The 14,058-nt window shown below is 39.4% G+C and overlaps 1 protein-coding gene across 1 annotated transcript; it reads right to left on the reverse strand.

Moving 5' to 3' along the window:
- Positions 1-9,343: 9,343 nt before the first annotated feature.
- On the reverse strand, positions 9,344-10,947 carry c13h11orf96 (chromosome 13 C11orf96 homolog). The gene has a single exon (XM_084735042.1). It carries the CDS (start codon positions 10,553-10,555, stop codon positions 10,175-10,177), a length of 381 nt encoding a protein of 126 aa, XP_084591168.1. The 5' UTR covers positions 10,556-10,947; the 3' UTR covers positions 9,344-10,174.
- Positions 10,948-14,058: the final 3,111 nt, after the last annotated feature.

Raw genomic sequence — 14,058 nt, forward strand, 5'->3', positions numbered from 1 at the left:
GAGCTTAGAAAAGCTTTGAAATAGAGACAGAGATGAAAGAAGCATGCTGAATGTTCTAGACTCTGCTTTCTGTGTCCAACTAGACACCTCCTAAGTCATGAGACCAGGATGTAGGTCAGGGATGCTTTTGGGAGAACGCTGCTGCTGCTGCTGCTGCTAAGACTAAAGACACACTTGCTTGCACATATGGATGCACAAATATTGTGTGCATACATTTGCACACATACACATGCAAAAGCGAGCATGCATGCACTCCTAACACTGCTGGATATCTCAAGGTCACTCAGTACAAATTAAACTTTGTCAGGGGTTAAAGTTCATGTGTAATATAACTGAAGTGATAGATGTTTCATAGCAAATATTGAAAAATAAATATATATATAATATATAAACAAATATTATGTATTATTATAAAAACAAGGACAGTAAGAAAGACACATTTGGACAAGACATTTGCTGGACATTTTATAATTTCACTCATAAGGTTTTCATGTTCCCACACTGTTATTATAATACTGTGGACCACAGGTAAATGTCTCAACAACTATTGGATGAACTGGCATGAAGTTTACCTCTCTTCTTGCTCTCCAGGGGGTGAATCTGGATAACCTAATCTAATCTTAAATTGAATGCTAATATGTCCTGTTTTTGACATGTATATATAATTGTGAACTGTCACCATAATTATAAATCCTGCAACATACTATAGACATGTACAATGTCTATTCAATATATTTATCTTAAGCACAATTTTTTGTAATGTTTACAACTTATGAACACTTGACTTCATTTATGTTGTTGGTTATTGGCGCTTCTCATACATACATACATGTATACATATACATATATATATATATAACCCTTTTTTTTTTTTACACATTCTTGTGTACATAACAGTTCTGTTTACTTTTGCAATATAACCTTAATTGTTGAGCTTTGTTGTTTTTATTTTTGGCTGGTATGTCCTATCCTATTTCTGTGTAAGTACACTGAGCAATGGAAAAGTGAGAGAGTGAAAGTCCTGGTATGTGTACACACATTTGGCCAATAAAGTTTAATTATGATTCTGATGAATAACTTTTGTTTTAAATGCACACTTTTTTTTTCAAAAATGACCTTTACCCTGCCTATCATCACACGCTCAATTGTAGATAACTATTTATTTAAAGGGTGAATTACCCTTGTTCTTAGCAGTACTGGCGATTGCCACCTTGACTTGTCTGATGTTATAATGTCTTGGAATTAGTTGGGAAACCTTCCCATTGCTACCGTCCATCCCACCTGATGACCAAGGATGTACAGTTTAGAGTGATTAAAGTTTATAAAATCTTACAGGGAGCTTTTGAGTTTGATGTCTGCTGAAATGGCCACTGTACAGATGATAAGCTCTTTTGTTTTAACATGACCTCACGGTTAAAATTAGCACAGCTGTCTTAAGTTTTCATCCAACCAACATTTTTTTGTTTTCTTTTACACTTTTTGTTTAATTTTATTTGGAAGAGGGTTCAAAATATTCAGCAGGTCATATTGTTCTTTGCATACCTCGATGGAAACCAACCAGGCAAGTGGACATCATGCATTCATTGCAATAAATGTCAATAGAGTTATCAAAATGCAATTAGGGCAGCAGTGAGTTCTGAAACAGAAACGGTGCAAACACACAACAGCACCAACAGCCTGCTTACCATAATGTTCTCCAGGCTGTGGGTGGAATCACTGAGCAGATGCTTTCGACTCTGCAGAGAGGACTCATGTTCCAAAGCAAATATTGTACCAGATATTATTCATGGTGACCCGTGTATGAGTGCACATCGCTTGAGTATCCTTGCCAAGATGTAAATGAAGTCTTTCTTTACGTCACTGAGGTGGGGCAGTCTTTATTCAGTGCAGACTTGGAAAACCTTTTCTGATCCCACTGACCCTAAAAATAAATCCTCCTGTCCGTACAGACCGGTCTCCTGGCTTGTGTTTGTATTCCAAACAAGGCAGAGAACTGGCTGGTTTGGACGAAATTTTCAGCTTGTTTTTAGGACTTTTTGTGATACTTTGGCACTTAGAGTGCTTTCCAAATGAATTAAATCTGGTGCATTTAATTAGGAGCTATACCAAATAAAATCAACACAGAATAAAACAAGAAAAGATACAGTCATATTACAATAAAAAGTCTCAAAGGACCACTTAGGTTTTAGTGGCAGTGAGTTTGCATGTTGCAGACACCTTGTCTCACCCTCTCCTTCCAAGCATGTAGGAGAACCTGTGGTGGTCATGACAGGTGGTTTCTACAGACAGTGTTTGGTTTGTCTGCTCTGGACTACTGAAAGATGGCGGCCTCCGCGGACAAGGAACTGCACCCTCTGCACTATAAAGGGCTCATTCTAAGTTAACAAAAACACAATTATCATCATTTTCCGGTGATAGTACACTCATGAAAATATACTTATGAATATTATATTCTATTTCTGCCATATCCTGTCCATAGATCCCATTAATCTACACACTGGACCTTTAATTAGGAAATATACCAAATAAAATATAAATATGTTGAACACAGAATAAAAAAGAGAATATAATAAGTATATTTTAAAATACAAAACCCTTAAAAGTGTGGATAAGTGTGGGAAGTCACTGCCTAGAATAATGACATAAAAGCAAGCACCATATATAGTGTTTCTTTTGTGCTATGTGAAATTTCTTACATGCGTCAGCCACCTCTATCTTGAAGCACAATCTGTGATTCACAAGAAAAGAAAATCATGCACACTCTGTTTTAACATTAAACAGAGTGTGGGATGGTAATCCATCACGGTGAGGGATTTTAGTGTCTCTGTTTGTTGTTATGTTACAAAGCTGTAAGTTCCTCTTTCACATTGTACACATCGAACAGTTTAAGTTCCTGACTCATTCTCAGAAGCAGTAAAGTTTTGGAATGATACATTTTTGAGTTTGTTTCCAGTTTCTTTCTGATTTCTGATGTTCATCTCTGTATTGTCTGTCGTGCATATTTTTCCCTTGTTCATTTGTTGGCATCTCATGTATGCAGTAAATAATAATGTAACAAAAAGAAAGTGATTAAAATCAGAAATAGGAAACAAATGAAGCATTTACTGAAGCAGAAAGGTATTTTTCTCTTGTAGACTAGCATAGAGTACTTCATACATATCATTATGTAATGTACTTTTTTAATACCAAAGTTTTAAAAGACCAGTGTGAGGGATCTAGTGGCAAGTTTTGATAAAGTTGCAGAATGCAGCCAAACACGTCATGGTTCACCGTCCCCTTCCAAGTGCATAGGAGAAACTATGGTAGCTGCGAAAGTCACAAAAAATGTGAAAGGCCAAATCTAAAGACAGTGTCTGGTTCATCTGTTATGGACTACTGTAGAAACATGGCGGTTCAACATGTCGGCCTCCGTGGACGATGGCCTTCACCCTTTGTAGATCTAAATGGTTCATTATGGTAACAAAAACACAACAACCGAAAACCTTCTGGTGAATATTATCTTCCATTTCTGCCAATAAATCCCTGTAAATCTTAATAATTGAACCTATTTACTCATGCACAGCTCAACTGTGTGCAATAAATAATGTAGATAAAAACAAAAAGAAACTGATTAAAAGCAGAAGTAAGAAACAAATTAAGCATTTTGTACTTGCTGAAAAAAAAGCAGGCAGGTATGTTATTTAATAAATGAAATAATCCAACATTGATATGATTTCTCCTACGTTTAGCATTAATTAGACCTCAGCGCCAGCAAAGTTTTCAGGTTGTCCATCCATCCATCCCATTTGTGTAAACACAATATCTCAAGAACGCTTCGAAATAATTTCTTCAAATTTAAGGCAAACATCCACATGGACTCAAAGATTAACTAATTAGATTTTAGTTTTCAAAGGTCAAAGTTCACGGTCACTGTGACTTCATGTCCGCCCCATTCTTGTGAATGCGATATCTCAAAAACGCCTCGATGTAACTCCTTCAAATTTGGCACAGATGTCCACTTGGACTGATTAGAAGGTCAAAGTCACTGTGACTTCACAAAACATGTTTTTGACCATAACTCAAAATCCATATGCAAACTATGACAAAATCAAAATGATGAAGTGATGACATTTTATATCCAAAAGGTGCACAGTCCTCTGTAATGCCCTGTCTTGTATACTAACACAAAGTGCTTCCTACAGATTTTATTTAATTACTTTTTACTAAAGTAAAGTCCTCAGCTGTTGATCCCATGTATAAGATGACGAGAAGTGATTGCACTTCCATTTGGATGAATCAAAGTGAGGCTGCACTTGTTTCTGTTTGCTGTCGGCTCTGTCTCATCCTGTCTCATCCTGGCTAGTCAGACTCCAGCTAACACACTGTCATTACAGTAGTGCACTTAAGGCAGTGATGTTGCCTTTCAAACATCTTGGCCATAGAAGAAAAAACACACTGGCACTTTAACAAGATTAAGTATTTTCAGCCTCAGCGTACCCTCAGTCATTTTGAAGCTTAGGGGTTATGTTACTTGTTAGCTGGCCGAACAGGGTCTGTACAGTTTGTTCCATACAGGCTCTTTTTAACAGATGATTGCCCTTTTATGCTGTTTTGTCTGCCAGGTTGTTCTGAAAGGCACTGTGCACGTCACAGGGTTGCATGACCCCTCTTTCAACTGATCTACACTAGTTTCCTGTTGATCTTAAGATTTAACTGATTGCTTTTAGGGCTCAGCTAGATCTGGTTCCTACCTCAGATCTTTTAAGGGATGAAGGTTTAATGAATTGGTGTGCAAGTCTCAGTGCTTGGTGAAAAAGAGTTTGGTGTCCGGGCGCAAGGCCTTAAATTTAGAACCTCAAAAGTGTGCAGTTTGTCACACTCTTGGCTGTAAAAATCTGGTTTTAATCCATCTTCAAACCATTTATTTCCAGATCTAAAACAACCCTAAGCGTCTGTCATGCAAACAGAATCAGACAGTGGAAGTAATTAGAACGGAAGCATCCACATACATAAGATTTGGCGGGGACAAGTAGAGGCATGAACTGAATCAATCTTTCACCCTAAAAGATGAGGACAACTATGGTTCTCTTATCTCCGTCTGTCTTTTTCTCAAACCCGTCCCACACAAAATCTCAGTGACGCAAATGCTCCGAGAGTTGCATTGTCACACATAAAAACAGACCGTAATTCTGCTGCGGATGAGGTTAAGTGTGACAGCTCTCCAAGCACTAGACAAACAATGACTAATGCGTGTGTTTGTGTAAGAGATGAGGAAAAAGGTATAGAGATTTTTCATATGCTTCCCGCTGGTCTTTGTCCAAGTGGCTGTTTTTAATTGAAGGGCACTTGTGCTTTGTTTTATGTGAGACGCAGCAGCAGGGTCAGGGCTGTCACAGCTTTTAAGTCCGCAATAATTTGCTTTTCTTTCTGTAGCTATTAATGCTGTTGCCATTTCTCTTGCATGCCCTGAAAAGTTAGAGTGCATTCATTGTTGCAAAAATTCTTAAAATTTGAGAAGTGTGTGCCACAGACTTTACTGTTGTCCAAAAACTCTTAAAAACACACAAATGAGCCACATATTGACCAGGGACTGTATAAACCCTTATAACCCTAGCTAGGTTGAGATTTAGTCAGAGATGACAGTCTGACACTGCTGTACTGTAACATTTTGACTGAACTTCAGCAGCCTCACACTAAAGTTAGTGGCCCACCAGTAGTAGTAATTATCGCTCTCTGGAGGCTCAGACATTCTCACTGTTCTCCTTTTGGGATCCTTTCCTTTTCAGAAAGGATATGGAACCAGAGATTTGATAGATTTGCATGTTTGTTTGCTTTCCAACCTGCTGCACAGCAACTTTTTAGCATTTTCTAGTCTCTCCCATTATATGAAACAGAGTTTTCCTCCAGAAGGGCCGTAGCCTTGACTCAGGCTGGATGACATCTTGCTGGTCTGATGTATTGTGTAGAATGGGCACGATCAGCTCCAGTGGACATGCCACAGCTGTAACTAGCACAACCATGCCTGGTCCAATCAAGGTTTAATAAACAGTGGACAGAGCCTCAGTGACATCACTCATAACCCTAACCCTAACCCTAGGTTTCTGAAGAGTCATTGTGAAGCTCACAGTATGGTGGCTCTGGCCATCACCACCTTGGCATTACTTGACTTGGCTAAGTCCCAGCTCATCCAAAACTGGGCAAAAAGGTGGAGCATGGATGAAGCTAAGGCTTCTGAATGAAAAGGCAACCACCTGTGATAGTACCCACCAGTCACTCAAAGTGAGCACGCCCTTAATTATGCATAACTTTGAGCCTGATTTAAATGTACCAGAACCTTAATTATAATCGTTGGTAACACCTGTGCTAACAGTTGTCGTGTCAGGGGAAATATGCTTTAGACCCAACTTTACAGCAGAAGTAAATATGTTTATAGCCTGGTCTATAAACATGTTTACTTCTGCTGTAAAGTTGGGTATTTCAGTATGGGGGTCAGCTGGCTTTTGGAGCCAGCCACAAGTGGCCATTCAAGGAACTGCAAGTGTTTTTGGCACTTCCACCTTGGCTTCATTTTTCAGCTCTGCAAGTTGCCTCTTGATGTTGACATGTTCCTCGGGCAGTGTAGTTTATTTTTAGTCAACCAAATATAGTTTCCTAGTGCCATAAATTCTCACTACAGAAGTAAATGTGTATTAAACCCTGATTGAAAACAGTCCCCAACAATTGCAGTATTTACTGCTGTTAGAGTAACATTTACCTAAAACTACAGTGCTGAGTTCATTCAGGAAATTACTTTTAATCTTATAATGATAAAACTATATATCTATGACTTGTTTTTGAAGTTTTACAGCGCCTCCTCAGTGGGAACCAATGGGCTTGGAGTAATACAGACAGAGCAGACAAGTCAGAAAGTGCTCAGAGGCGGATTAACGTTTTAGTCTTTTCATGAGATTTGTTGACTATAAGAAAAAGTATAGAATAACAACAGCCTTATCTTTAACTGTGAATGGTCACCCTCATTGCTATGCCATTTATGTCTCACATACTCTGAATGTGCCCCTCTGTGATTACATCTCCACATCTACGGTCCAACACTTGAGCCATCATACCTCCGGAGCGAACGTCTCTCACTCTCATCTCGCAGATTTACTTAATCAGACTCTATTTTTAGTCAAGCCGCATGCAACCCAAGCAGGCTCTCAAGTAAAGCCCGTGCAGCATTGTCTCAGCCTGCTGACTCGAATGGAAGTCATGCATCACGTTTCACTTGTAAGCGAGTGGATTAGGAGAGTGGGGTTATTAGCAACAGGAGGGACGGCTGCAGCACGACTCCGTGGGGCTCCAGAGTGCACTTCTCTCAGCAGGATGGTGGTTGTTGTGGCTGAGTTCACTGATGAAAACCTGACATTACAGAAAGTGCGTCACAGGCCAAACAAGCAGGCAGTAGACGCAACTCAAGCACTAAGTGTTTACATATCTGACATCAGTTTATCTTAACAAAAACAATGGAGATGAACAGCCAGTACAGGCTACATGTCACTTCCCGCCACCTCACAACTTCCTTCTTCATGTATTCCTGATTTACTCCTAAACTTTTCTGATACACGGTTGGCTGTTTTCATTAACTGTAATTTGATCATTGATTGACTTTATTACTTCAAAAAATAAACAAAAGTCAAAATTCTGACAAATTTAGGATCTGTGGTCCCATGTAGATCTATTGTGGGGGGTCATTTTTTCAAATTTCATGCTTCCATCTTCCTAAATGAGAGGATTTGTTGCTTTTCTTTGTCATTTATGACAGTAAATGAAGAGTCTTGGGGTTTTGGACTGTTAGTCCGACAAAAGAAGCGATGTGAAAACATCACTGAGCGTTGAGCATAATTGACGATTTCAGTTTCAGTTTTCAGTGACATTTTATAGACTCAATTATTCATTTTAACAGGGTAAAAATAATCTTTAGTCGCAGTCCTATTATACATCTACCTTGTAGAGTCAGTAATGTTCTCTGAGATCTATTGTGTTGGTGCTGAGCCTTATTGATCTTCACCTTATCATCGTTTACTTCTATTAGTTTCTGTCGGTTTCACTGTAGGTGACTGAGTGTAAATTAGATTTGTATCAACTCAGTTGATGTAACAGATGTCATGAATTAGAGCACCAAGAGTATGCTAACACAAAACACTGATAATCAATTGCATTATTTGTGAAAAATGCCCAAATTCTCTGATTTCAGATTCTCAAATGTGGATATTTTCTGGTTTCTTTAGTTCCCCGTGACAGTAAACTCAATATCTTTGAGTTCTGGACAAAACAAGACATTTGAGAAACAGCGATCAACACTTTTCACCATTTTCTGACACTTCATCGATCAAACAACTCAACTATTGATTGAGAAAATGATCAGACAGATTAATCGATAATGAAAATAATTGTTGTTGGAGCCCTCTCATAAATAACACACAACTCATTGCTGACTAATAAAATATTTTGTTTCAACAATTGCTCTTCCTTAATAGAAATTAAAGCTATAATGTGCAACATTCCTGCATTAAAATGTCTAAAAATACTACATGTGTTATATGTTATGGTGAGTGGTGTGCTGACATTATCTCAAATGTTTCCAATGATGGTCAAACCCAAAGAAATTCATAATTAATTCAAGACTAGTCTCCAGAGATGAGATGGTATGAAAATTTAATATCACAGCTATAGTCACCAAAATGATCCCAGTTATCAGTATTATCACAGTATCGTTAAATGTGCTGATAATGTTCATAAAGTACTGATAGACCCACTGAAATCATTTCACCAAGTTTCATTCTGAAAACCTCTCAACAATTTGAAATCACGTCCTTTATGATGTCAGTGTTTTCACTGATACAAAACAAACCCACGTTGCCGCTGCGCCTGCGTCTGGAAGCCAGTTTCTAACTTTGGTTGATACTGGACAATATTTACTGAGTGCTTCAAAGCGCAGTAATCAAACACTGTCACTATGATAATTAAAATTTGAAATGGCAATAGAAATCACTGGGAATTTTACTGCGGTTTATCATGAAACAGATTATCGTTTCATCCCTACTAGCCACTAGCTGCTATAACTTTCAGGAAAACACAGGATACATCAAAGAGCGTCCACGAATGTGACTAAATGTAAGATGAATACAATTAATACTTTCTGCCTGAGTCATGTCAGATAGATTTTCATCTGCAATTGTGCGTAGTTAACAGTGAAGACTACAATTCCCATTCCCATAATCCCATACTACTACTTTCTTTTGTTATTGTTTTAATGTGAGAAAGACCCCCTTGTGGCAGAACTTACCTACTGTGCATTTAAAAATGAAGTGAAAATGACTCAGAATACTTGAAAATATTTATTAAAGTACATGTAACAAACATTGTAATATATATGTATAAAGTAAAACAAATTTACAGTATAAAGGTTATGATTTTCTTTGAATGTCAAGGTGACTTTAGAAGAGCAATAAAATAACACATCTACAATTCCACTTGGTTATGAACAAAATGAGAGAATAAATAAAGACATTTAGAAAGGCATTTTTGTTTTGCTCAGGAATCGAAACAAGAGCAAAAGATTTCGTTCACTGTTTAGCTGGAAAACAAGAGCTTGAACTCTTGATGAGCTTTGTAACGGTGCTCTACTGCTTCAGTGACGGCCAGGTCACTTTCGATGCTCGGTACAATGCTTAGTCAAAGTATGTACAGCATGGTAACTCACAATGCTAACATTTTTTTTCTTTTCTTAAGTAGAAAAATCTGGATTGAAACAAAAATACAACTTTAAAGTGGAAAAATATCAGCCATCTTTCATCTTTCAAGTTTTCCTCATAGACATCTACAGTAGAAAAGGAATACATTTGAAGAGTGGTGTGTTCAACACTGTGTCATCTGCTACTTTTTTTTTTTACACTCATCGTATCTATACAGCAGAATAACCAGCCAGTGGCTGATCTTTACAGAGATGCATCAAGTGCATCCTGGAGCTATACTCTGTATGTTGATGATATGTTAGTACATATTAAATGCAGAGTTTTGTATAACAGCAGCAGCTTACACACACACAGGCAGGCTGGCAGACAGGCCAGTTTGGTTCAGTTCAGTTCAGTTGGCCTCCATTCGAAGCGGCGTCAAGGAGAAGCGAGGGCGCCAGGCGACGGGCATGTCCCACCACTCACTGGGTGGAGTCGGAGTCACTGGAGTCCAGGCTGGCCTGTGTCGGTGTGGGGGTGCAGCTGTGATGGACAGCCGGCGGGCAGTGGAGGGTCTGTGTGCTCCGCCGCAGGTTCTCCAGGGACTGCAGGAAGGAACGGCGCGCCCTCTCCTCCTCCAGGGGCGAGGATCCCTCCTCTTCGACCTCTGCGATCTCTGCGAAGGTGACAGGTTGCGTTTTGAAGCGAGTGTCACGGGAGCGGCGGGAGCGGCTCTTGCCCCTCGCTGGGCCCTTGGGGACAGGCAGCTGCTGGGGGAACTCCTCCATGGCTGAGGCCATAAGGTGAGCCGGTAGGACGTGGAAGCCGGAAGCCTCCATAACCATCTGACGCACAGCAGCCATTGGCAGAACAGAAGCCCAAATGTGCACCAAATTAAATCTGGTTTAAATCAAATGTAACAGCAAGTGTGAACACAGCTAGAAGAGGACAGCCTGTGCACGTCTCAGACTTGTCTGTGCTCTTTCTGGTGTTTGTCCTATTTGAAGAAAAGTCTCGGGAGCAACAAAGCAAGAGTTCATCCAAAGTCAAGCCAAACAAACTCCTCAAACCTCCAAGTCCAGGCACACTGAAGACCTCTTTATCTGCTCTAGTCGGCCTCTGCTCCTCACTCCTCGCTGTGAGTGCTTCTGTCTCAACACTGCTGCTGCCTGACGTCTCTTTTCTCTCTCTGTTGGCTCTTTCTCGTTCTGTTTGTGTGACTCTCAGTCTGCTGAGGCTAATGCCACAGACAGCTCCGGCTCTCTCTTTTATAGCTGCTCACAACCCACTCTGTGTCTCCCTCTCTCTCCCCCTCCCCGCTCCTCGTGTCTGCCAGGTCCCTCCCACCTCCCCTCCTTCCCTTCTCCGTCATGGTTCCGGCCTCCAGAGCAGTCAGTCAGTCAGTCACCCCACCAAAATAAACATGTGAGGAGAGAATATCTGTTTGTGTGAGGGAGTGCGCGTGTGCTTGGGTGTGGGGAGAGACAGGGGAAGAAAGAGACAGTCGAGACAAAAATGGAGAGGTAGAATGATGCATTCAGAATGAGTCGGGCAGAACAGAGACAGTAAGGAAGAGAATTAGAACAGGGAGAAAAGTGGACCAAACCAAAGTCAAGGTGGACTCAAATGCTTTTACATGTCTAACCACAAAATGCAGGACGCGGCTCTTGGGGACGATCACAGGTTAGACAGCTCTGCAAGAAATAACTCCCTTTACAAAGCCTAAAATACAACACAGAGAGGTGTTGATTCAGTTGAGTCTGTGGCAGTCAATCAATTATCAATTAAAGAGACTACAGAGGAAGGAAAATTAAAGTTATATATATACTCTTCTATGGATCACTCTGTATCCATTATTTACCAATAATTTCCTTTTCTTCTTTTTTGCACAATTTTATAGTGATCTGACAGGAACTGAGGGTTACACAATTCTCAAATTCCACTATTTGATTTGAATTTCAATTTTAAGGTCACAATTAAATATAATTTTTTATTTAAACATACTTTTGTTTAGCACTATTGGTTATGCCACTATTGAGTCTTGATTTGTAAAGATCAACGGATCATTGTTTTTATGCCCTGACCAACGTCATTTACATTTTCAAATTCTTAATAATCTTTCAAAATCTTTAAAATATCCCAAAATATTCTTTAAAATATGGTGTGATATAATGGCTGATAAGCTACGGCGCGTCATCTTTGAAGACGCTTTGTGTTGATTTCGATTACTGAAAATAAAATTTGAAATTTCAGCACTTTTCAATTTAATATTGAAATTGTGACACCCCTTACTACAGTCCAGTCAAACAGACATACTTGATAGTGGATTTTTTTTGCACGCACTAAAAAATGCACACTCTGTTCACTCCAGTGAAATATGTGGTTCCGCCTGAACTCCACCATGGTCCACCATGATGTGCGTCTGGAGGGAATCGTGGCAGGCAGCTCTGTTTACACTCATACTGCATATATGTAAACATAACCGCAGAAGAGATAAACAATGTCGGGAAGTTGCTACAGTCTCTATGTTGGTGCATCCCCCTCATTGCTAAGCTTGTGTATGCACAATGTGGCAATTATACATATGTACTTGTGCACAAAGACCAACAATAAAGCTGAATGTACAGCAGGGATACAGCTCCATCTGGATTGGATGTTTTTAGACTGTGGGAAGAAACTGGAGCACCCTGAGGAAACCCAGACACACAGAGAGACTGAGAACAAGCAACAAAAGGTCCAGGCAGCAGTGCTGACATAGGTTAACATCAATTAATTATTGCCACTTTAATTAGTATAATTAATGTAAGCAAAGACTACCGCAAAGCCTTTATCAGCCGTTGGTACTGTGAGCTGCAGGTCGCATGTAGCAGAAAACCTGGATTTCTTTACGGAACAAAATAAAAAGAGGACGGTGTTCTTTCAGGATGACTGAATCTAAAGCTTTCAGAGTTTTCTGGTGTCACGGCTGATGTTAGACAGCCCATGAGACATTTGGCATCCATCACTTTCACAGACAATTACAAACCACCCAGGCTGCAATGTTGTGGAAGTGTTTCCATGTACAAGTTTCAGTACCAAATTAAGTCTATTAATAAATTGTGTTTATTTACTTGCACTCTTTTGATGGGCTGGGCTTTAAGATATGTTCTCACACTGAAGTCCTAATGAATATATATATATAAAAAAACAGTGACAAACACATGAGCGATGCTGTGGAGGGAGAGGCAAACATCTGGGGATTTTAAAGGGAAATTTCAGCACTTTTCACGTTGATATCCAGTCAGTGTTCATGGTAAATGTAGTCAATCAAAGCAAAAAATTCCTCAGTCAATGTAGCGCACCTACATCGACTGTGAAAGCTGAGTTCTTCTGCTGCAAAATCTGGTGTTCTTTACATCCAGTGATGTCACTGGATTTTTCAGTCTCCACCTCTGGGTAGCCCAGGTGTACAGAACATTTGTGAGATGTTTGCATCAGAGACGTACATGCAAAGCGTCCTGGTACATGTAGGCACTGCTGGCACGGCTCCTGAGCTGATAAACTCAACTTTCTAAAGGAATTTATTGCTTTAATTAACAACATTTACCATCTACACTGATTGATTGATTGATTGATTGATTTATAGTTTCCTCTGACCACTATGGTCTAAGGAAATGATTTTGTATATCATCACAGAACAGGGTGATAGATAGGTCATAGACAGTCACACAGGATGCTCAGCCTTATATGTATTCAAAGTCACTGTCGACATGGAAACAGATACACAAAAACACCAGACACTCATCGGGAGTCCCAGCATCATCCAGTCAACATATCACATCACCTTAACTGTAACCGTAATGACTAAATTTATCAGTGTCACTGCTGATGGTAACATGCCAGGGTCTGTGTAACCTGGCTGAGTCTTTTACTTTCATCGTCCCCACACACATTTCCCCTCTAACACACGTGACACAGGTCAGCTGTTTTCTGATCAAAGGGACATAAATCTGTGCTGAGTCACATTTTCTCAATTCTAAATGTAAATGTTGATTTTTGATACAAAATCCCTTCTGGGATAGTCCAACTTTAATTTAATTTTAACTTTAATTTGACAGAAATCTTTACAGATACTGTGAAAATAAGCAACTTTTCTGCACCTCAGCTCAGTCTAAACTTATCTTACTAGTATGTGGGAGTGCCTGCAAAGGTTTTATTTTTCTCTTGAAACTTGATAATTATTGGAAAATTTGGAATATTTTCTGTGATGTCCTGGATGATGACATACAAGATGATGGATGGAATGCTGAACTGATCTGACTGATAATGGGGCTATTTTTTAAAAATGTATTTTTTATTTATTTTCCACACATATTTTCTTCTCTCT

Source organism: Lutjanus erythropterus, chromosome 13 (genome assembly GCF_056507025.1).
Source record: "Lutjanus erythropterus isolate fLutEry1 chromosome 13, fLutEry1.hap2, whole genome shotgun sequence".
Lineage (NCBI taxonomy): Eukaryota > Metazoa > Chordata > Actinopteri > Lutjaniformes > Lutjanidae > Lutjanus > Lutjanus erythropterus.

Bases quoted from the DNA above. Each gene is read 5' to 3' on its own strand.
- c13h11orf96 (XM_084735042.1), bottom strand. From the start codon at position 10,555: ATGGCTGCTGTGCGTCAGATGGTTATGGAGGCTTCCGGCTTCCACGTC.